The sequence below is a fragment of the Corella eumyota genome, chromosome 2, assembly GCF_963082875.1.
Source record: "Corella eumyota chromosome 2, kaCorEumy4.1, whole genome shotgun sequence".
Lineage (NCBI taxonomy): Eukaryota > Metazoa > Chordata > Ascidiacea > Phlebobranchia > Corellidae > Corella > Corella eumyota.
The window spans coordinates 4443549-4468829 of NC_137491.1; the positions used below are offsets into that span (position 1 = coordinate 4443549).

Here is a 25281-nt window from a genome sequence, read left to right on the forward strand (position 1 = left end):
ATATATGTCTAATTAAAAATTAAAATTAGTTAAAATATTACCTTGTTGTTCAAAAGACTACATGTTACCTATCTTCCTAGATTCCTCATTACATCCTCCAGATGTTCCCTTATTTTTCATGAATTCATCATCAGATCCTCTAGATGTTCCTCTATTCCTCATCAGATCCTCCAAGTTCACGAGATCGCCATCTGAAATCTGAAACCTTAAAAAAAAGCTAAAAAGCAGTTATGTATGTCTAATTAAAAATTAAAATTAGTTAAAATATTACCTTGTTGTTCAGAAGACTACATGTTACCTATCTTTCTCGATTCCTCATTACATCCTCCAGATGTTCCTTCATTCTTCATGAAATCATCATTAAATCCTCCGTGTGTTGCTCTATTCCTCTTCAGATCCGCCAGGTTCACTAGGTCGTCATCTGAAATCTAAAACCTTAAAAACAAAGCTAAAAAGCAGTTATATATGTCTAATTAAAAATTAAAATTAGTTAAAATATTACCTTGTTGTTGAGAAGACTACATGTTACCTATCTTCCTCGATTCCTCATTACATCCTCCAGATGTTCCTTCATTTTTCATAAATTCATCATCAGATCCTCTAGATATTCCTCTATTCCTCATCAGATCCCCCAAGTTCACGAGATCGCCATCTGAAATCTGAAACTTTAAAAAAAGCTAAAAAGCAGTTATGTATGTCTAATTAAAAATTAAAATTAGTTAAAATATTACCTTGTTGTTCAGAATACTACATGTTACCTATCATTCTCGATTCCTCATTACATCCTCCAGTTGTTCCTTCATTCTTCATGAAATCATCATTAAATCCACCATGTGTTGCTCTATTCCTCATCAGATCCGCCAGGTTCACGAGATCGTCATCTGAAATCTAAAACCTTAAAAAGAAAGCTAAAAAGCAGTTATATATGTCTAATTAAAAATTAAAATTAGTTAAAATATTACCTTGTTGTTCAGAAGACTACATGTTACCTATCTTCCTCGATTCCTCATTACATCCTCCAGATGTTCCTTCATATTTCATGAATTTATCATCAGATCCTCCAGATGTTCCTCTATTCCTCATCCGATCCTCCAGGTTCACGAGATCGTCAACTGAAATCTAAAACCTTAAAAAGAAAGCTGAAAAGCAGTTATGTATGTCTAATTAAAAATTAAAATTAGTTAAAATATTACCTTGTTGTTCAGAAGACTACATGTTACCTATCTTTCTCAATTCCTCATTACATCCTCCGGATGTTCCTTCATTCTTCATGAAATCATCATTAAATCCTCTATGTGTTCCTCTATTTCTCATCAGATCCGCCAGGTTCACGAGGTCGTCATCTGAAATCTAAAACCTTAAAAAGAAAGCTAAAAAGCAGTTATGTATGTCTAATTAAAAATTAAAATTAGTTAAAATATTACCTTGTTGGTCAGAAGACTACATGTTACTTATCTTTCTCGATTCCTCATTACATACTCCGGATGTTCCTTCATTCTTCATGAAATCATCATTAAATCCTCCATGTGTTCCTCTATTTCTCATCAGATCCGCTAGGTTCATGAGGTCGTCATCTGAAATCTAAAACCTTAAAAAGAAAGCTAAAAAGCAGTTATGTATGTCTAATTAAAAATTAAAATTAGTTAAAATATTACCTTGTTGTTCAGAAGACTGCATGTTACTTATCTTTCTCGATTCCTCATTAGATCCTTCAGATGTTTCTTCATTTTTCATGAATTCATCATCAGATCCTGTAGATGTTCCTCTATTCCTCATCAGATTCTCCAGGTTCACGAGGTCGTCATCTGAAATCTAAAAGCTTACAAAGAAAGCTAAAAAGCAGTTATATATGTCTAATTAAAAATTAAAATTAGTTAAAATATTACCTTGTTCATCATCAGAAATCATCATCAGATCCTCCAGATGTTGTTCTTTATTCCTCATTAAATCCTTCAGCTTCACAAAATCGTCGTCTGCAACCTTAATAAGAATATGTCAAAATAGAAAAAATATTAATTAATTAGTTAACATTTTACCTGGTTGGTCAAGGGACTATAGGTTACCTATTTTCTCTTTCTCATTTATCATCATCATCAGAACCCTCGGCTCCACAAAGTTGTCATCTAAAACCTTAGAAAAGAAACAACTAAACCGACGCAAACTGACAACTTTACAGCCAAAGCGACTCGAATCGACGCACGCAAACTGACAATGTTACAATTAAAGCGACGGAAGCGACGAACAACGAAATTGACGCAAACTGGCGTAACCAACTGAAGCGATCGACGAAAGCGGCGAAGAACGGAAGCGACGATTGCGGCGAACAACGAAAGCGGCGATTAACGGGAGCGACGAACAACGATAGCGACGCAAACTGAAGCGACGAACGGAGCAATGTGTTGCAACACGCGCATGAATTCAATTTAAAGCAAGACTGACGACCAGCCTAATCCAACTAGGCTGATCTTAGTCTTAGGTCATTTTTAGTATAATATCTGTAATCAATAATATCTTAAAACTTTACAAGTTGGACCATAGCCTTCAAAGCTAGGGTGTAGGCCTTTGGTTATGAGGAAAACATGTAAAAGTTGTACAATGATAAATAAATTTATTATCAATTTAATATATATATATATTTTTCGAAAAACAAATATCTCACCGGGATGATTAAGAAATCACATTTTTTGTCTTTTCCTCACAGCTTATCAAAGCCTAAATTTACAACTACCTGAAGCCCACATCCAACTCTTTAATTTCTCCTTAAATCACCGTAGAATTTCTCTTTAAATCACCGCCTAATTAGTACCTATTTGTCAGATCATCATCAGACACTCCCTTTCTGCGAGATCGTCATCTACAACTGCAAATATAAACTGGGGGCAGTTAAAATGTCTAGTTAGTTATTGTTTATTGATACGCTTTCAAATAGTGTTGTTTAATAAATACGCGGACTGTTAAACGCAATACGCCAAACATTAAAACAACGAATGTATCGATACGTGCACGATCCTACCCCTAACGCACTGCATAACCAATTTAACAACACCATATACCCAAAAAAAATAACTACTAAAAATTATAAAATAATTCACTTAACTCGATTTGTTAAAGAAAAAGATGGCTTCGTCCTAAAGACGCTTTCGACATGGCTTAAACTCTTAACTTAGCTAAAACATAAAACAAATATCCTGAACACAGACCAACTTAAACTTAATGGCGGACAAGCCGATCCAAGAAGTCAAGTTGTGACGTCAGTTGTGACGTCAGTTGTATTCATCCGCAACGCATTATGCTAAAGGCGTATAAAGAAATAGTTTCTTAACTAATCAAATTATAAAAAACTAACAACGTCGTTATCTTACGAAACAATTTAAAATAGAAAACTTTATTAATTTTTAATATTTAATTAAATATTAGCTTTATAAACTTACTATTAAACTATATACCACATGTTTTAACACAAAACCTAAAATCGTTTCTCTTAAATTCTGCGCTTCGCTAATTTCGGCGCTGATTGCCTGAAACGAATTACGCTTTTCTTTGGTAACATTTCAAATTTTTTTTACCACGATTTTACTAGTCGGGATTATTTTTGTTGTAATAATTATTATGCTTCGAAATCTTAGATTTCAAAACGTGTTTTTATTGTGAATATTTTCATTATTATGTTTTAAATTATAAAACATAATAAATAGTTTTATATTATAGACGTAACCGTTTTATATTATAATATTAATTACTTAAAAAGGAATTTTTTTTAAAAACATTTAAAATAATTTTGTTTTGAAATTTTTTTAGTACAATCATTTAATATGATTTTAGTTTTATAACTAAATACGTAATATTTGATTTATTAATTTAGTTAAAATTTATAATTAAGTAATGTTTGTGCGTAACTTTATTTATTAATAGTTTTTAAAAATAATTAAATAATTTCGAACCATATTTTATTTATTAAATAAATTTAGTTATTTTTATTTTTACTTTTTCGAATTTTGAAATAGAATAACTTTTGTTTTTACTTTTTTGAATTTTGAAATAGAATAACTATTTAAATGCTTGTTTATTCCATAAAAACTAAAGATTGTTACTTAAGCGAAGAACAATAAAAAAAATTATAATTTTTTAGTGTAATAATTAAAAAAGGTATACGTAATATTTGATTAATTAGTTCAGTTAATATTTTTAATTAGGTAATGTTTGTCTATAAATTTATTTACAATAAAGATTAATTTTAAAAATAATCAAATAATTTCGAACCATTTTTTATTTATCAATTAAATCTAGTTTTTTTTGTTTTACATGTTCCACTAGCTGCATATCATTACAAAATAACATGCATTTTCCATTCGCCAAGTTGGCTTAACGCGTAACGCAATAGACTAGTAAGCAGTCTCCTCGGGTTCGATTTTACAAAATAGAAGAATAGTAAAAACATTTTTGATTTTGAAAATGATTTTATCATATATTAACCTTACAACTTTGGAGGTTTTAAAATGTGTTGTCTTCCAATTCAGACCTTATATTACACGTAAATAAATGTCGACTTTATATTAAACACATTTCATATATTATTTCTAACAATAGTAAATTAAAAAAATTAAAAATAAACAACAAAAATCGCCTTTACGGTATATGAATGCAATATATAAACAAATCAGTACGTAAAACTGTTTATACATATCAAGTAAAAATACCAAGAATACATCTTCATGTATTAAAAAGGTGCAAAATATGACAAGGGGTAAAAGTTAGCACAGCTAACCGTATTAATTAATTTAAACAAAAAATAACTAAAATAGATGAACAATAAGTAAATGCTTTACATTTCCCCATTACTAGAACAATATTCTTTAATTTTTTTCTGAAAAAAGTTATTGACTTCTAGGGAGATTACAAACACATGACACAGTGACGTAAAAGATAAATATTTCAGGTAGAAATAAATAGACAAAGGCAAAAGTATTTGTTTCTGGCAATGGCAAGTCACACTTTGAATTAATTTTGAAAAATTTGTTAGTAAAATGTTGATACTCCGTAACAGAAACTAAATTTTTTTTTGACAATTTTAAATTAAAAAAAAAAAAAGTGAACAAATTGAAATATAAAAATGTAATTTATGTATAACTGAAATATGAGGTTACACCTTATTCCACTAAACTATCTTATTCGACTTTGATCTCTCAGCTTAGCAACTCGTGGATAAAAATTTTTGCATTTTTACAGAAAAGTTATTTCGAGAAACATTGTCAAGTGACATAGAAAAATCGTCTAATAAAGACGTGAACTAAACATGTTATTACGATTGATTGCGTCACGGTGACGTGAGTTAGAAATGACGTCATATGTACACCTGAACTTCCACTGTTTTCGCCACAAGTTATCGTGGCTGCTGTGATCGGCCACAAAATAGCGTATGAAGTAAGAGTTGGACTTCTGCTAACAATCAGCTGAAACAAACGCTCGGCTTCTCTATTACATGCCTCCATCTAACAAAATTAAAAAAAAAGTTGACTACAAAAAAAACTTTTAAAAATGTATTTTTCAGTAATAAAAGGTAATCTTGATTTCTTACCTCGTGTACGGTTGGATGTTGCAGAGAAGAAACAACTATCATAGCTAGATCGCCATCTATTGTCAAGTGGCCATAAATGTCACATTCCAAAACATGAAGTTGTCTTTGTATAACTAACATAATGTCTCGCACCGTAACAGGACCTAAAAAATCAAAAAATGAATTTATATAAAAAATGTAAAAAACTATAAATTATCTATATACATATATTAATGATTGAAGTTTGTTATTTTTTTCATATGATATTTTTAAAATTGGAAACTACCAAATACCATAACATAGCAAGGAATACACCACCCAATGATAAAAATGAACTAAAACAACTCTGAAAACAGTTTAATTCAATATATTGATATGTGCAGCTTTGATGTTATAAACAAAATTTTAAATTGCACAGGCGACCATTTTCTGGTGCACGCGTGACCGACATTAAATTCTAAATAAAATAAACACACACGGCGCGGATGACGTTACCAAGACTTTGATGTGCCTATCTCGGTGGTGTGTGGGGTCTTATTTATTGTTTTGTGGGAATGGACTTAAACCAGTATAACTGTACGCCTTAATCTATATGGAAGGGACAAGGACCCAAACCAAAGTATTTAAATATCAGAGTTAAATCGCTACAAATACCATAACTAAAAACTTACCCTTCCACATGCTGTGGGAAATAGATTGCAGGTGGTCAGGGTTTAAAAGTGCGTTAATCATAGCGCCACACAACGGACAACAGGAACCCGGAGGTAAAATTGTCGAACAACCTTTTCTGCTAAGAGGTGGACAGATGACTCCATAACATGGATCTGACTTTACCTTATCTACCAAAATATTAAAAAGTTGTTTTACAAACCAACCATTTTATATATAACTAAAGTTGATAAAATCTTAAGAGTACACTAAAAAATTTTGGTAGTATAACAAAATAAAAAAAACTTTAAAACAAAATTATTTTAAAATGCACTTTAATAAATGTATACACTTATGTTCATTGAAGCATTTTAACACATAAAGTACAGCGCCCATTTAAAATATTTTAACGAATGAAATTACTTAAATCCTGTTTTGATTAAACGGATTAAATTTTAAGAGTAAAATCAAATTTTTAAAACGGCAACAATTTATAATTTTAATCAAATAAAAACGTAATATTTTATAATTAAAAGGATTTTAATACCAAAAAAAATTATTAATTTTATTTTATTTTTATATAAATAATTTACCCTGGCCATTTTGAATTCTTCTACAAGGACCTGGGTGGTCAATTAAAACCCTGTTACCCTTGGCAACGCATGAATTATTATACGTCACTCGGTCGTATCCACAAACTAAATTATTATCACGTGATCGACACGACTCCTAAAAAATAAATAAGTAGAATTTAATAAAATAATAAAATGATTTTCCAATTTTATAAGTTCTTATATTAAAGTCAATTTATCAAGTCCTATTTTGTTTTGGCTAAGTGATTTTACCTCACAATTTCCTTTATAATCCAATTTTGATTTCTTGGGTAATTTACAAACGTCAAGGTAGTTTACTTGGTTGGCGTCACAAACAGCGTTATCAGTAAGAGCAAGTGCAGTAGGAGAAAAAAAATAAGACGAAGAATATATTTCCTAAATTTAAAAAAAATAATTTAAAACTGTAGTCTAACCATTTCAATAGGCAGAATTTTTATTTATAAAGGTGCATAAAAAAACAAATATTATAATATTGAGTTTTACAGTAAGTCGAAAAACATTAAAACTTACAGGTAAAACTTGCACCCGATGACTTCTGAGATAGCGTTTTGATTGTGGAGATTTTCCTTCCAGTAATTTTCGACACGTTCTGCTTTTTGGTATACACTCATACTGCTTACACTCGCCCGGTGACGTAACACAGACACGAGGTGTCGCCACACATCTAAAATCAAAATTTTTTTTGGTGTAAATATTATTAGAAATTTCGGTAGTGTGGCGAACCGGTCATGGCGTCGGACTACGAGCCGAAAGGTTTCGGGTTCGAGCCACACCAACGTCACACTATTTGCCCTTGAGCCCGGCGTTTACGGATAGCTCAAAACACGTCATAACAGCACACCCTTCCCTAATAAAAAAATATAAAACCTTTCACCTTAAGATGATACGGAAAACAAAAAAAAAATATTATTAGAAAGTCCAACCAGTTGGTGCCGGACATCGTATGACAGGCCAAAATTTTTTTCTGTTTGAGCCACATTAATAACACACTATTTTCTCCTGAGCCTGTCCCATACAAATAGCACGAATATATCAGATCACCTTCCCCAAAAATCACTCAAGGTTTTAAAATCAACAACACAACAAGGTAGTTTAAGTTAAAAGATTAAATTGCATTGGAATGTTATTTTCTTACTTAAAGTTGTTATTGCATTGTTATCAGATTTCTAATGAATATTACAGCAAATAGTTTTTACCGATAGTGATGATGACTACACGGATTTGGTTTACATGGATCCTTCCCGAAACATGTTCCAGTAGTAAAGGTGGACCCAGGTTGACTTATACAAATAGCTACACATGAGTTTGGATAAGTTTGTCCGTCCGCACCACAAATAGGGTTGTATGCGCCTGGACAGTTACACGGCATACCTGGGAAATGTAATAAAGTATTGTAATTAGGTCTCAATAAGCAACAAAAATTTAAAAAACAGAAAGGAAACTAAGTTAAGCTGTAGATGATGCAAGCTAATTTTGCCAAAAAATTAATCCTTTAGTTTTTTATTATCACCTGTAAAACGATTTTTTTCTTCTGTTGTACTGCCAGCGTTTAAACATTGTCGTTTAGTGCAAGTGACATTACCACTAAAACAATTACAAAAATTGCAATCCACGTTGAAACTGGCTCCATGACCTACAAGGTACAAAATATTTTATTTACCTATAGTTTTAAATTTAAACCTGTTACTACTACATAACTCTAAAAATTTAATTCACTTACTTTTAATTTGTCCTGCAAGTTTGCAGCTTTTCTGCACCGCGTTACACGGTATAGTTTTACATTTATACAATCCAGTTTTTAAACATATACAAGTCTTGTAGCAACCCTCGCCCCTGGTTGAATCTGGCAAACGAACCAAGGAACCATGTAACACACTAATCTTCGAACCGTATCCCATTTTGCAACCTAATGAAATATAAATTTAAGCTATTGTTTTTTAATGCAAGTTTTAAAAACAGAAACATTTATAAAATTAAAATGATTTCAAGTAGATTGATTGGTTGCAAAAATTTATTTACCAGGCACGCATTTGTGTTTTGAACAATTCACACATTGATGCCGGTTAATAATACACACGTGACCACTTTTACATGGATTTGGATTGCACGGTTGAGTTACGATAGTTTGTATATTTGTTTGGCTAGGCTCTGTAAAAAATAGTTTATTTATTTAATGTATTATATAATGTTAAGAAACGTGTTTTAACATAAAGTTTGTCAATATAATAGTACATCTTTAACCTTGTTTAAGTTAAGCAGATTTTTTGGATATCTTACTTGTGTATGTAGACAGGCGAATACAATTATCTTGCATGTGATTTGGAGAGAACATTTCACACATCCCCTCAATTGTTAATTCGGGTCCAAATCTGGTTTTGTCGGCACATTTCTCCATCAGTTCTATACAATCCGATCTAAAAAATCAAACTTAAGGTAAGAATTACTAAGTGCTAAAGAAGTGTTGCTCCATGTTGGTTAATAAGTTAATTTCAGTATTTATCCTACAATGTCAATAAAATCTTAGCAAGAAAATAAAACACAAAGCCATACTTGCAAATAAAAGAATGTCCAGATCTATATCCACAAGGTTTAATATGTAGTGCACACACAACAGCTTTCCACTTTTCTGGTTCACATTGTTGAATATTTTTTATTGGAATCCAGTGCGTTGGTAAAGCAATAACACCACCAGACCATTTGCTGAAAATAAATTTAATTTAAATAAAATGGTTTAACATGTGATTAAAACTGACAAGCTTATAAAAAAATTCAAAATACAAATTTTAATTTAAATTAGGTAATCATAAACGCTTTGACTTACTCATATTCATCTCTTGCATTTTCATCTCCTTTTGCTGAACAACTTCTAAACAATTCAGTTGGACGGTGGTTGAAGTTTTCACAAAACGACATTTTAGCTTTGCACCCCATCTCACAAGGCTCATCGACTACAACACATATATATTTTAATGATTTGTAGCAATCCAAATCATGCTTATATTATCAAATTGTCAACTTTTATATACTAAGCACATTCGTAGCAACATATTTATAAATGCCAAACTAAAATTTACTTTTAAACAGAAAATTAAGTATTTACTTTCGTTTAAACATTGGTTTAATTCGACTTCGGACCCTGGGTATCTGCATTGAATATCAAACAATTTATAAACGTGGGAATCTGAAGAAGGGTCGCGGTAAATCTACACAAATTAAAATAAAAGTCGAGTTAGTTATTTGTACAATACTGCATAATTATCTTAGAAGCCAATATCACCTTAAAAAGTTAAATTTTAACTCCAAAAAAACAATAAATTTCTATAAAAATAGAAGCGAAAAGATTTCGAGACTTACATTTAGGCAGAGTTCTCTACACGTAGGTGAGAGGGCTCGCTCACAGCAGGAAACTGTGTTTACCTCTCTACCGTTTACTCTTGGCTCGCCGGCAAAAAAGCACCGCCACATCGGTTCGTGAGGAATCACTTCTCCGCAAACCTCTGACATCTTTTGGACGATCTTTTTGTTGGAGAGTTCGGTCTGGAGGATGTGTTTGCAACCGGATCGACATTCGTCGTTCGATGCCCGCTCACAGCAATGTAGTTCTGTTGAAAATTACAAAATATATATTATTTAAATATTTACAATTTATTTAAAAAATAAAAAGGCATAGAAACAACGTACTTAGTCCTACAATTTTTTACAACGTTGACACGGTTTGTGGTTAATGTTTGCAATATGTGTAAACACTCGTTTAGGGTAGGTAGTAAACAATTAGGACAATGGCGGAAATGGCCGGTAATTTACTGCCGTTGTTTTCGTTATGTTCCGCCTTTTTAATGCGACCTCCTATTAATACTGGCTAAGCGGATACAAAAAAAATCCCGTGGGATCCATTTGCTGATTGAAGCGCTTGCCAGCAAACAAAATACTGGTGGCGATTTCGCGTATGGTGAAAGGCGGTAAATAGCCATCGACATATCGAAAAGTAGCTCAGTCTACAATGACTTGCATTTACTTTTTTTAAAACTATGCTGGTAGCCAATAATTATTTATTACAATATTTCTCAACAAATAAGTTGTCAAAAGTTGCTTCATATTTTGTTTAGCAATACTAAATAATAAATATACTAAATTAAGGTAAGTTAAAATTCAGTCGCCATTTTTATTTTAAACTTACTTTTTGTTGAGGTTGAGATAATTGTGCTTGCGTAATCTTCCATGCAGGTGGCCATTTTTTCATCGCAAATGTTGCGAATACGTGAAATGTCTTTCCGCATAGGTCCGTCCTCAAATGCTTTGTCGCAATGACGGCGACATGAATGTGAAGCGTTTGTGTAGCGTTTTCCACAACATCTAAATACACAAAATACTTCTATGAAATAAAAATAACCAAATAATGTCTAATTTCACAAAGTTTACCGGTTAATGCTTTAATTCTGTAGTAGGCTAACTGGTGAGCTAGCTTAAATTAAAAAGAGTCAATACACAGTATTTTTGAGATGTCATTTTACCAATTCACATAAACTATTTTGTTTATCTTACTTTTGTTTGCTTTCTTTATGTAAGATGCATTCATATAAATTGGATTCGTCGTCCGGTATACAAGATCCAACGATATCTGCACTAGAATTGGCCTATAAAAAATAAAATATTATTTTACTAGTTAAAAATGTGCAGTTATATATCAAACACAATATTTCATGTAACGTAGTTCTTGTTTTAAATGCGTTTAGCACATGTTATTTAGTGATTTAATTAAAAATCGACACTTTAAAATTTTGGAACTGAAAATTTCATTAATTTAGCTGGCATATAAAATTGAAGTGCTGTTGACCTTACGATTTAATTTAACGTTATCCTAGACGAAATTTAGTTATAGTAAATGTAAATCTTTGACGTTCAGGAAATATAATTTGATTTGCAAATCCTTGTAAGCGAATTATTGAGATGCATAACAAAATGTCTTAATATAGCTATATAGCATTATATCGACATAGTTACTTAATTTTCGAGGGGATTTGGTTTAAGGACGAATAGAGATATAAGATAGGTTTGCGTTTTCTACATTTATAAATTATGTTTTATAAGTGTAATCTACCAGTAGCCTAACAATATTTTTTGGGCAAAATATATGTGGTTGCTTTTTCAATCTGACCAAAACAATCCAGTCTGTTTGGATTAAAGGTTTAAACTGCCTTAAAATAAAAAGTAAGGCGACAAAATAAAAAAATATTGTTATATACATCTGGAACTATTTACTTCTAAATACACTTAAGAGAAATCATATTAATTTATGTTATTCCTTTTAAAAAAATGTAACACCTACAGTAAACATGACTTAAAATCACATACAAACAGGATTAGTAATACTTAATCACAAAGTTCAAATGCCAAGTTTAGCATGCGGAAACAAGTCATGGGAAAAGCCAATCGCGGTGGTAACCGTATACGCTTCTCGTGCGCATGCGCGACCTTGCACACTTCGCAACAATGGTGCAATGACGTCACCAGCACATGCAACACAAAATCATTTGTTCGATTTTGCAGTAACATGCGAGGTATGTAAGTTTGCAATAAACAAGTGTTGCCAAGGTTTAATGAACGAACAAGTTGATCGAAAAAATGAGGCCAAGTGCTATGACAGGAATTTAATTTTGTAAGACGTTTTCTAAGTGTCTGTGGTTAAATTACAGCCCCGTGACTTTTTTAACAACTTTTTAATTTTTGATCACATGAGCCATTTACTATTGGTTAACATTATCCTTATATATTGTTTATGGAGATATAAGGTTTGCAGACAACGCCTATTGTCTTCATATTGATGTTTTCAACAATGCTTAAGAATAAAGGATCGGATACCAGAGCTCGGTGTTGCAAAAATAATCATTGCTGACGTTGATATATGGATAGTTGCGTCAGAGAAGGTTCAATGATATTTTAAAAAGGTGGGGTATTAGGCACATAAAACTGAATTTAGTTGGATGTTTAAAAGTTATAAAAAGGAACAAACTACCTCAGCCCAAAAGGCAGATAGGTGCATAGGTTAAAACTAATATAGTACACGACAAAATAAACATGTTTAAAAAGTAGAAAATTAACTCTTCTGAATTTTACGACTGTGCAAACGACGTTCTCGTAAATTTAGGATAAGCGACCAAAAACGTATTTAGTAAAACATAACTCATTTTTAATCTAACCGTTACGCAAAATAAGTCCTTACAACGTACGATAAACAGTATAGGAAGACAATTTACACCATTGCAAACATTTTAAAATTGAATAAAGTCTTTTACGAAATCGTAAATTTATGGGCTCGGGTGGGTCATAAAAAATGATATTTACCCTGTTTGTTTTTAATAAGGTCGCGTTTTGGTATAGGTAAAACATTAAGCATACAGTGACTAATTTTATATGGCTTAAGCCTACACGGCGTCGAGCCTATGTCTCCAGAACTGCCTGTAAAAACTATTTAGGGTCTTAGATACACACCCTAGCAGGGACTCTGGCCACTGTTTAAACAATCTAACACGCCTGGTCGCCTACAATTGCCACTTTCCGGGACTGGATTGTGTTTTTAGTCGGCTCTTAAGGTATTAACGGAATAATTTTGTAGAAAGAAGCAAAATCAAAATTTGACGCATCGCAGGATCTTGTTTTTATATAAGAGAATATCACAACACTTTTGCTATTTGAAATTAGATTTGTTGATATAAAATATTTGAAATTCAATCATCAACAAACTAGTATACATTTGTGCAAATTTTTAAGTCCAAGTTACAAATATGCTAGATATTTGAAAATGAACAAGATAAAGGTATCAAACCACCACGATGTTTGGCCTTCCGGTATAAAGAAAAGTTGTTTATAAATTTTTTATAAATCACCTTTACCCCATAGATTATTGTATAAGGGGCTTTTAAACGGAAAAATCAACATTGTACATTGTTATTTATCGCGCTTAACGGACAATAACGTGTGCCTAACCTTTCACCTTTGCGACAATAAAAATATATCGGTGCATGTTTATATATTGCTATTTATATCTCGGTCCTTTTCGGGGCTCGGAAGATCGAATCTAGGTCGCACTTTCCCTCACGCAATTTATTGTGATTCGAAATTGGTGACGTATCCGTTCGTAAATTTTGCTTATATTAAAAAAAGATAAAATCGAACGGTTTTTTGTGATTTTAATAAGATCTGTTGTGGAAACTGAGTTAGTTGTGATTTTTATATTAAAGGTTCAAAAACTATTAGCACAGGTGGGGCTTTTTTATTTTTATTAAATTTTTAGTTTATCGTGATAAGGATAAAACGTTTCATAAAATACCTTTCCCCAATGCAAGTAAAACTTTACATTTTTAATTTACTATGTGGTTGTTTTGAAATATTCTATGTAAAAACTTTTTTTTAATTTAAACTTAACTCACCAGCAAACATGAACTTCTGCATTCGTTGGTGACTGTTTTTTCACAACATCTTTTCCCAACCCAACCTCCTTCAGTTTCTTTAAATAAAAAAAAAATATCTTTAAAAACAAATATTAAAATAAAAATAAAAAAGTCGTTTTAAATAATTAAAAAAAGGTTTAAATATTATGTTCATGTAATATTTGACAAGGTCCTTATAAAATTGGAAAAAAATACGAAAAATAATGTGTTTATAGACATAAATTTATCTAAATTAACATTTATTATTTTGTACAAGTGTGCTCAATAATCCATGACAACATGACGTCGTAATTTGCCTGACGAAGCGAACTAAAGGTTTACATGCAACAACGGGGCAACCTGCTGCGCTACAAATCTTGAAAATCTCACGCTGATTACGTCATAACAAACCATTATTAATAACTCTTTGGCGACATTTTGTTCGCGCCACACAATGAGTGACGTCATAATCTTGGAGGATTAGCTATTTACATCACATTAGGATTTAATTGTTGGCGATTTTTTAATGGGAAGTTGAAATATTGTGATGTTGGAATATAAACATTGCAGGTTTGTAAATGATTGAATTTTTTCGCGTGTGAATGTAATGTTGTGAATTGTTTGTTAATTAGAAATGTATGGTAAAATTAACTGATAAATTCTGTATTACATAAACGCCTATGTTAACATATTTCTTTTTAAAAGCAAATATAAATAAATATTTTCCTTGTAATTAAGCGAAAACAAATTTAAAAATTTCGAGTCTAAAAATTTAAAAATTTAAAAATTTCGAGTCTGTAAATAATTACATTTTAAATACAATACTTTGTTCAATTTCAAAAAAATTATTCAATTTTAAAAAAGTTATGAAAAAATATTTTCGTTTACCAAAAATTAAAAAGTGAGAAACGAATAAAACTTCCAACATTGAAGAAAGATTCATTTTGTTTACTCTTCTTAATAAAATCAATTTTACTGATTCCGGTTAATAAAATTTTTCAAGTTTACATTCCTCATTAATTTTCCAAAGTTATAGTTTTTTTCTTGTAATAATTTACATAAAGGTGCTCAGAACCATTTAGCAATTAATTATTAGCCTATGTTATTATTCTCTTTTCCCGGGAGAATATTGGAAAAAGTAACCTACAAGAAAAGAGCAACGTAAATTGTCCACTGTATTTCTATACATACCTTAAGCAGCCTCATTAAATAACATACACTCTCCTGGGTTTAGGTATTCTGTTTCTCAATAGCTTATCGAAAACTTCTGAACTGTATATTATAAACAGTACAGCTGTGACAATATTCGTAATGTCTTGTGTAGCTTAATTGCATGAATGCCAAGTTCACTTCTTATTCTACACCTAATTGCCTAACCTTTATGTAGTGGTCCCTAAGTGCTTTTATAGTTAGCATAACATGGCTTTAAATAAAGTGTTAATTAAATTATGACATCTTTTAATATTACCTTTTAACAACTTGTACAGTTACAATTTAAACAACATTTTGTAACGTATCCCTAAACTGTGTTTTTAATTTAAATTTCAGACTTTTTAACTAACTTACTGGTAACCTTCTTAAAAAATTAAAACTAAAAAACTAAATTAATTTTTTTTAATTTTTTAATGGCGTTTTTCTTTTAAAAATAAAACAGATTGTCTATAAAGCTAATAAATCCTGATATTAAATTATAGGGCAGGATATTCAGAGAAAATTGTGTTAATCTTTTCTGTTAGACAAAGCTAAAGCTGAAACCTCTTAAGATATATCCGCTGCGTTCTAATAAATCAGATGTCATTCTTTTGACTCAAAAATAATTTCCCCGTTTTAATCCAAAGAGTATTAGACAGGCGCGTGCCCTTATACTAATGTCAAATTAATAACTAAAAAATCAATCTAATTTAATAATCTGATAACTCGACTAAATCCAATATACTAATAAAATTCGCTATTTAAAATCATAGTTGGCCTGGTATAAGTATCTTATAAAGCACAATAGTAAGTCTTAACTAAACCAGCTGTTTTTTAACACATCACAATCTGTACATCCTAGTATATGAAATCAAGGGCACTAAAATTTACGCATTTGTCACAAACTGAGAAGTATCTGTCATTACTGAAGTGAGGTCGCACGCCACAGTTCATCAATCTCTAGTTACTGTCTCAAACTAGCGCGGTCGGTTCGCTAAGAAGAAGTTTCATATATACGAAAACATCCGACAGACGGTTATAGTACAATAACACTCATTTCTCAAATATAATTCGCAAGTTCGGCCTTCATTTAAAATCTAGTTAACCATTACTGCTAATTCGCCGTGTATTTAATACTACTGGCAACCTTTTAGGCGCAGTTTAATGTGACGATAGCTATAACATGCGATTGCGTTTTTATAGCGCTGTGGACAACAATAAAATTGTCGTTTCCTCGCCGTTTTAACCGCTGCTAAATCAACTTGTTTGGTTAAACTCGCGCGAAAACAACTGGCGATTTCATTATTAGGAAAGCGACATAAAATTCAACGCAATAACGCTAAATAATAAAAAGTTCGACAATAAGCCTAAACCAACCTGGCAATCATTAAATATTCATATCAAATCCAGACGACATTTTGCTTAATGAAAGTGACGTCACTAATATCGCGCCGCTAAAAAGACACAGGTGTGACGTGTGGAGGTTTATTTATATAAAGCACCTTTGATTCGAACGGTATATAGATGGACTGTAATAACAGGTGTTAGTTATAACACAACATTCGCCAATTACAACACATTACTCTGCCTGCCTGTTTAACTTGCAATAAAAGCAGAGTGGAATTTACCCCCATTAGTCGCCCACGAACCCCAGTTTACCCTTGAGTACACGCATTGTCTACGAGTCGACATCGGACTATTGTGACACAACAATGGCAAGACAATTCCGGAGAAGCAACTTTACAGAAGCTGGCGCCGAATTTTCGATTGTCGGTCGACAATGAAATAACATACACGAGAGCAGATGCGATAAACTTATTGGCCAAGCGGGGTTAAAAAAATAATTTTCTCATTGTCTTATAATAACACCTCTTATAACACTGCTGGCTAACTGAATTTATAGCGCAAGGTAATTAATAACACACTTCAAATCCAATATATGTACCCAACTACTTATTTTTCTTTGCTATGTTTGTATTCCTTTACTACGGGAACTCGATATCTATAATTCCGCTGTTATGTTAGGATTTGTATCATACCGCGTATCGCGTTTCTAATTGGGTTCAAATGACAATACGATAACTAATACTTTCTATTTTTCCTCAAATTGTAAAATTCTATTTCAGGACCTACCAACGCGATTTATCATTGTTTTAAATATTTTAAACTGCCCACAACACCACTCCTCCAACTTTTGTAGTTTTTTAAAATAATTTTAAACGAACTCACACAACTTCCATAAAACATCTCATAAATTCTAAGAATACAAATTACATCAAATTCTTAATTTGTTATCTAATTCGTAGGCACGTTTAACAAATTATCCTTTTTTAATATAGAAAATACAAATTTAATTTTATCGCAGAACGTGTTAAGGAATAATACAGGGAGCACGTCGCGTGATCTCATGCCATTGAACATGAATCAAATAAACATAAACAAGTTAGCACAGCATCGTAATTTTCTTTAGAAAGTTATCGCCATTAACGCCATATAGGCCCAATCAAGGTCGCATTATTCTGATCGGAGCTAATGGAATTCGGGGGCGATGTTATTGTTGGTTGATTTAATTTTCAATGGCACATTTGGCGCACGTATCATTGGACGTGTAAGGTCTCAAAGGGACCAAGGTGTTCATACATTGGTCTATAGCAGGGTTCCAACACAATGTAGGGGCGGAAACTCGCACGGAAAACGAGTTCTAATAACCGGGTATAATGCGCACTAATATACCACAGGTGCGGCTGAAAACGTAGGAAATTGAATTCCCGAGTTTGTCAACAAACCATGTTCTTATATGCGCATATATTATTATTATTGGAAGTGTGAATTTATTTTGTTTGTGTTAAGTAGTTTGGTAATCGTGCTTTCCCCTCAATAGCCAAACTCAATCCTTTGACGATGGATGCTTTTTATTTATTTTTTAACACAATACTTGTTTTTGTTTTTGCTTTTATTGGAATTTTTTTTTGGCAAAATATTTAGAGCATGGGTTAATTTTTTTTTGTTATAAAAACGCCTTTTCGACAACAAATTTCAAAGCATAAATTTTTATTGGTAATTGCTGACAAAATTTTTTAAGTTTTAAATAAATTCCAAAAAAATAGAAAAGTTATGAAAAATTTTAGTCTTATAAAAAGTTTTTAGGTTAAGTCCTAATAAAACAAACAAAAATGTCAACTGACAAAAATTGCCGCGACCCCATCAAGGCTCAAAACGTTTACCAATTGGCTTTGATTGCAACGTTTAAGTTATGATAACACAATTACCGATCTAGTGATAACGGTCCTCTAGGTAGTTACCATTTAACCAAAATGGGGCAAAGTAAATAAGCAATGACGTCGTGTTCATAGTAACGGTTTCCTCGCAATATAGATAAAATCAAAACTATAACATTATTATCATTGACTACTTGATTGTTTCGCTCGTTACCTTTAACTTGCCCCTGGCTAGTGATCGTAAAAACAAAAAAAAATATGAATACTATGTGCCTGGTAAAACAAATAAAGGTAAACTAGTTAAGCAAGGTGGTAAAATTAAAATTTTTGAAATGTGAAAGTGTGAATGTGCCTAAAATATTGAAGCAGGATTTTTAAAATAATTTTTTGCTCCTTTGCACCAACTAACGGCCGGTTTTACAGCGCCAAGAAAAAACGTCGTGGTCAATATATTTTGTATCAAAACATTGTTATTTTAAAAGAAACAGCGGAAATGTTATATTTACTTTTCGTTATCTCACTCTAAAAATCTCTTATTTTACCTATAGTCAAAATTAAACAAAAATCAATGTCTACACATTGAAGAATACAAAACCCTTTTAAAATGTGAGCAACTATCATATTGAATTCGAAATCGATAAATTTAACGCATATTTTTTCTTATAAGTATATTGACTCTTTCGATCTACTCAAAAATTTTTGTGTGTTATGATTTGTCATGCCAAGCGTGGTCAGTCACCCGTATGCGACTTACGGTGTCCTATTCGTTGAGTTTTACATTAAGTATGGCACTATTTAGCAAGTTAAACTATATCGTTAAAACGGCGACGATTGTTTTGGTTCGAACGATTTCGTCTTGGCCAAATAAACGCTAAACAAAAGGGAGAAACCTAATAAGCTACTCAGCAGGTAGGCCAAAGTAGATTAACCCCCGTGCTAGAAATGCGACCCAGGTTTTTCGTTTTCACACACGAAAAACATTCCAAGCGTTTTTTTGAAAACAAGTTATATTACCCCGTTGATCATTGCCGAATATTCCATGTTATTAAACCACAGCAAAAGTCGATTAATATAGTCTATAAATCACAAAGAACTTAATTAAATGACTTCATAAATAACCGATCTTGGCTAGGTGGATATTTAACTTGCAAACAGGTAAACAGCGGTTCAAAAATTCGCATAAATTTTCGAATTTAACTTAAACGAAACGAAATTTGTTTTTCTGATAAGTGGCAAATGTTAATACAAACATCTCTCTTGAGTACAGAAACTCTCAGATTACTCCGCATGTTAATCCCTTTATTTACTAACCAAATATAAATTGTGTTAAACCGATCTGCCGTAGGCGACAAAAACCTGAATTTTTTTAATTCCTTTAATAAATGCTAATGATGTAGATCATATGTATAATAAAATTTAAAAAAAAAACAAACCTTAAAATAATACCTTATATTTTAAACCAATTTTCAAAAATCATGAAGTATGTATATAGTTGGGTATTAAACGTGAGATCATGTGTTTATGAATATAGCATTTAACCATGTTTAAAGTTAACCCAACCCAATTGAATTATGACATATCAGTACACCAATCATAATATGATATAAAGTAAAATTTACAGTCAATTAATAGGAAACATCTCATGGACTTCTGATGTAGAATTGTTAAGGAAGTCACCAGGCTTCAGGGTTGGTTGAAAGCCTAAGCGCACATTAACTAACTCGAGCATAGCACGGGGGCGAGGCAAAACAACAAACAAATTAGACCCCTATACAAAAGTCTTAAGCGTACACTGCAAATTAGCTTAACATCTGATAATAAAGGGAAGTGGATAATTAGCGTCCGGTGAATTTTTATAGGTAACCTTGTTTTTAAAGTCAATAAATGACTCGCTTAACGTATATACAAAAAACCTATTGTATTTTTAAAATGTTTTGTCGTCCCGAGATTATTCGTAATTTGAACATACAAATATATACCATAAAAAATATAAGGATTTCTATTGGTTGTGTATTTTAATATTTTCTTATTTATAAGAAGCAACATTTTGAACTTATAGGTCGATAAAGTAACAATAACGCGTTATTCTAGAAGGTAAGCTCATAAATCCTTTTATAAAGGCCAGTCTGATGAATCTATAGTATTACCCCGACGAAAATATGTACACCATTTGAAAAGTAATGGTGTATAGACAAAATAAAATTATACCCTAGCCAACAATATATATTTTAGAGTCATAGAGGCACGAAATAAATTCTCGGGTGTTTCGAATAAAACCCATCGTCCGGTGATCGGTATATAATTACGTGAAAGGAATGAATGTGTAAGGATTATAGTTATTGTATATGTGCACCATATGGGCCCTATCATTGCCATGCCGCTATAACAACAGGGTATTCCTGACTGCCAATTACAAGGCACAGTCGCAAATATGGGGTAATTTGTAAGGAATCCGACTACCACCCGTTCAAGTCTTTAAAACTCAAAAAAATGACGTCACGCCATAAGCAATGAATCACCTTAAAATTAATTAGCGTTAGACATTTTGCTACAAAGTCTCCAAGTAAAGAATCGCGCTATAATGATTTCCGTTTTCGAAATTGTATGGAGATTTAATAAATAAAGATGCGCTGACAAGAGCGCTTTATTACAAATAATACCACGCTATCAATCTCTTAGCAAATGAAGAAATATGTCAGATCGACATAGAATTGTAACAAATATATTCTATAAATATTTTGGGGAGCGTCAGGACCCCTAATGGGCCCATGCTTGGATTAATTTCTCGTCAAAACATTAACCCAAAAAGTGTTCTGTTCGTTCGTTATTTCCAGCCATGCAACTCAAGCAAACTCTTTAACGACCGCGACACAAACCAGTCCCACACAATAAACTTAAATTTAAGGCGGAGGTTATTAAAGAGTTAGAACGTTTGATTTGGGTCGGGAAATTAGAATTTTAAGTTTGTTATAGGGTAGAAAATATTTTTGTGACATGGCATACGCTTATATTATGGCGAGTAAAAAATGATATACCCTATAAGTACTGCAACATGACCTATTAATCAAGGATAATTTGTTAAAAATTAAATTAAATCGTAAACTCACCGTTATTTCTATTCACACATCTCCAAAACTCGGCCTGAAAAGAAAAAGATCGAATTAGTTTAATATCTCATACATTATAACGACAAAATGAGTTGAAAACATCCTGTGCCTAAAATCACATAACACAATAATTTGTTTTAATACGACACAAAAAATGGTTTTATCAAAAAATTTTTGTAAATGTAATAAAAACATGCAAAAAGAGTAGCAACAGTGCTATAAAATATTTAATAAATGCGATTATTGGTAAATTTTGTAACAATTCTCAAATTTTTTTTGTAAACTTTGTATAGAGTCCATACCGGCGATATGGACATGGGTTAACAAAGGCAAAAATGAGATCCGGACAAATATGATGTAGTTTCAACCTCCTGTGTAATGTTATGTTAACGGAAAGTTTTGTAAGAAGCGAAATAAAGCATAATGGGCTTCCCTAGGTAATCGTGAGTTAATATTACTCCATTCAAGCCCTAATACTCGTTGACTGACGGTTAGGTTGATACTACATTAAATTATGGTAAAGCTATACCGGCCGGCCATAAGATACTACCCTATAAAGTCACAATTTAGAATAATATGTTAATGTCGTATAGATATTAGGATACTAAATTTAATGCTATTTTTGAAAACTATTACCACATTAGATGTCTTCAGAACAAAATGATGGCATTAGTACATCTAGGTATTCCCTATGGGTTTGTAAAATTTTAACCAAAGTCGAAGTTTTGTAAGACGTGGGACCACACGCGTCCTTTCATTTAAACCACATGAAAATATAGTTTTGTATATGCGAGCTCACCGCGTCATATATATTGATCACAAACATATCGTTCCATAACAATCATTGTTCGCCACACGCGAGCTATGAAGATCGTGCATTTTTGTTAAATCGTCCGTATAACAACTCAATCACGAAATTTAATTTAGGTAAAATATTCGGTGACGTAATGTGTTAATATGCGCGGAAAGGCAGAGCGTGTTTCAAATTTTGATCGCAAGCTTTAGCATAACCGACTATATTTTTCTTGAATTTTACAATGCATACGTTTTGCGGAATTATAACACTAATCTAAAGTCCTAAAAACGTTTTGCAGTCGGTATAGAAAGGTCTAACCGCAATTAAGGGTTTTATGTCCAGTCATCATAACTTATATCATTATGAAATATACCAGAAGTCTTTATTATACTGCATATAAGTGGATCGTACCCTGGCACTTAAGAAGAGTGCAGACCATTGAGAAAAGCCTGCACAAACACTAGTTTTTTTCGGGAGAGTTTAGGATAAGCAGAATCACTGCAGTTCGGTTATGACTATCTTGTGATTGTTTTGTCATAAACAGAAGTGCTATGACAACTATAAGAAAGACGCCGCAGGTGTCGAGTATGTCGTGAAGAGCCCGAGCTAAGAAATCAAAATGTCGTGTTATCGCAAATTAAATCCGCCCATACTATTAAGTCAGAGGAATTGTTTATCTGATGACAATCAAAACGTCATAACCCTGTTGGTACCGTTCCCATTTTCAAATCTAATATACCTTGATTTAAAATATAACATCGCCATTTCTGTTTTTTTTTCATTATTCTAAACAATGACGTCGTAAATATAAGCGATTGACACGTTGAGATTTAGCGAAAAAAATTAGCCGCAAATTTTCATTTTAAAACCTTGAAATATTTACAGAAAGTCAGGTTTAATGTTTAATAAAAATCTAATTGTGGAGTGTTGACTAAATAAAAAGTATATCAATCGATATTGATCAAATTTTTTTCTCCTCCTTTTTGTAGTGATATTAGATTGTATTGACAAATATACGGGCCCAAATACAAAATCGGAATAACAACTTTTTTTTATTTTTATACATATTGTTAAGTATATTTATTAGTAATTTACCAGTTTAGGATCATTTTGGGGACATTTGCTCGGGAACAAAATCTGCAACTCTTGAAAAAACTTTCCATTTTGTGGAATGTGGAGCTAACAACAAAAATATCAAAGTTTAAGTCAAATTTTTTTATTTTTTTTATAACTATACAATAATAAAGTTTTTCTGAATTTTAAATTAAATATATGGCAATTAGTCATAGCATATTAACAATAAAGATAAACAGCTATTGCTATCTAGGAATCTTACAATATGCATACATGACAAATTGATAACAGTTAGGGCTGCCATAGCTGGCATAATGCGGCTATAATAACCAACTGGTAGATAATTGATTTTAAAGAAGTGTCGTTTAACGAACACTGAATGCCTTACAGACTAAACAGTGGCGACATTAGGCCTGTGTGAAACAGCAGCATGGTTTGCATTGCCTTAAACACACAAGCCCGTTTGTTAGCATTAGATTAAAAACTTGACTTGATAACATTTTATGAGTAAACTATTTAGGACTAAGAATTGATTGCATATTAACCTAGCGATAACAAAATAACCTTACAACAACGTTAATTTATTATTTTAATTTAATATGTGTTTATTTTTTTTATGAGCAAACTTTTAAAAAAATTTTCCAACAATGTTATATTTTATACCTGGGTACAAGTATCATGGCACACTTCGTTTGACGTCGCATATCCACAGCAATAAGGTTCTAAAAAAACGTAAAGCAATAATTAGTCAGGCTACTATGTTAATAGTGTTTGTTAGCGTGATTATCAGTGTCAAAAACGCTCTTTCGTACACAGCGCGCGGTTAATCCCTCTGTCAGAAGAATAAATATTGTCCGACAGATATGGGTTTGAACTGATACGATAAAAGCCAACAACGCGTGCTTGTTATACTTAAGAAATGAATACTTAGTATTAGGTATACTGATTTAAACTCAGTAATGTTTCACTTAGTTTTATACATATTTTATAATATTTTAAACACTTTTTTAATATTTACTTAAAAAACACTTAGAAATGTCTTCTTTTAATTTACCTCCAATTTGAACCTCAATAGAAGAGGTTTTTACTAAGGCATTAGAAATCAGAATAAACATCGAAAATAAATTAAATCGTTGCATGACTAACGACTTACAGCTTTACATAGTTACTAAACTTAATCTGATAATATAACTTTATTAATTCCCAAAGCACAGGCTATACAATATATATATAGGGTGCGTTCTCTGCTTATGCTTAATTGCTTTAAACTTTTCATAGCTGAACTACTAATGAAGCGATTGAATTATTGGATTTGCGATAAAACTTGATACCAGTTTAAGGCAACAAATCTTACCGCGATTTAAACTGGCTAAGATTAAAATCTGTGTATATAACTGATTGATACTGAAGTAGGCTTCCTAGGTATTATCTTCACGCGAAATATATACAGTAACAGCGCGGCGGTAACCGTATTAGCGCGATGCTCTTTGAAGTTTCAAATGTCTAGTTCGCTGTATCAACCTTTTCTTTTGTCGGTCATCTGCTCATGAGTTTGTTTACATTCCAGGAACGCAGTCGCAAAGTATCTTCTTATTTGCTCCTTAGCGACACCTTCAGGTAAAGAAATAACTAAGCTTAACAAAGTTAGATGA

The 25281-nt window shown here is 31.9% G+C and overlaps 1 protein-coding gene across 2 annotated transcripts; it reads right to left on the minus strand.

The window, feature by feature from the left end:
• Positions 1 to 4536: 4536 nt before the first annotated feature.
• LOC145741305 (reversion-inducing cysteine-rich protein with Kazal motifs-like) lies at positions 4537 to 25139 on the minus strand. 2 transcript variants are annotated; one of them, XM_082558870.1, is made up of 22 exons: positions 24684 to 25139; positions 24293 to 24351; positions 23651 to 23734; positions 21760 to 21793; positions 14244 to 14320; positions 11359 to 11450; positions 10994 to 11169; positions 10171 to 10418; positions 9917 to 10019; positions 9638 to 9764; positions 9367 to 9516; positions 9094 to 9230; positions 8836 to 8964; positions 8537 to 8722; positions 8327 to 8449; positions 8013 to 8187; positions 7327 to 7480; positions 7048 to 7191; positions 6796 to 6931; positions 6226 to 6393; positions 5576 to 5718; positions 4537 to 5489 (listed from the first exon to the last, which is right to left on the minus strand). In XM_082558870.1, exons 1-22 carry the CDS (start codon positions 24766 to 24768, stop codon positions 5250 to 5252), a joined length of 2970 nt encoding a protein of 989 aa, XP_082414996.1. In that variant the 5' UTR covers positions 24769 to 25139; the 3' UTR covers positions 4537 to 5249. The 2 variants fall into 2 exon arrangements, with proteins under 2 accessions (XP_082414996.1, XP_082414997.1); XM_082558871.1 differs by lacking the exons at positions 21760 to 21793; positions 23651 to 23734; positions 24293 to 24351; positions 24684 to 25139 and adding an exon at positions 15132 to 15625.
• Between the last annotated feature and the right edge of the window lie 142 nt (positions 25140 to 25281).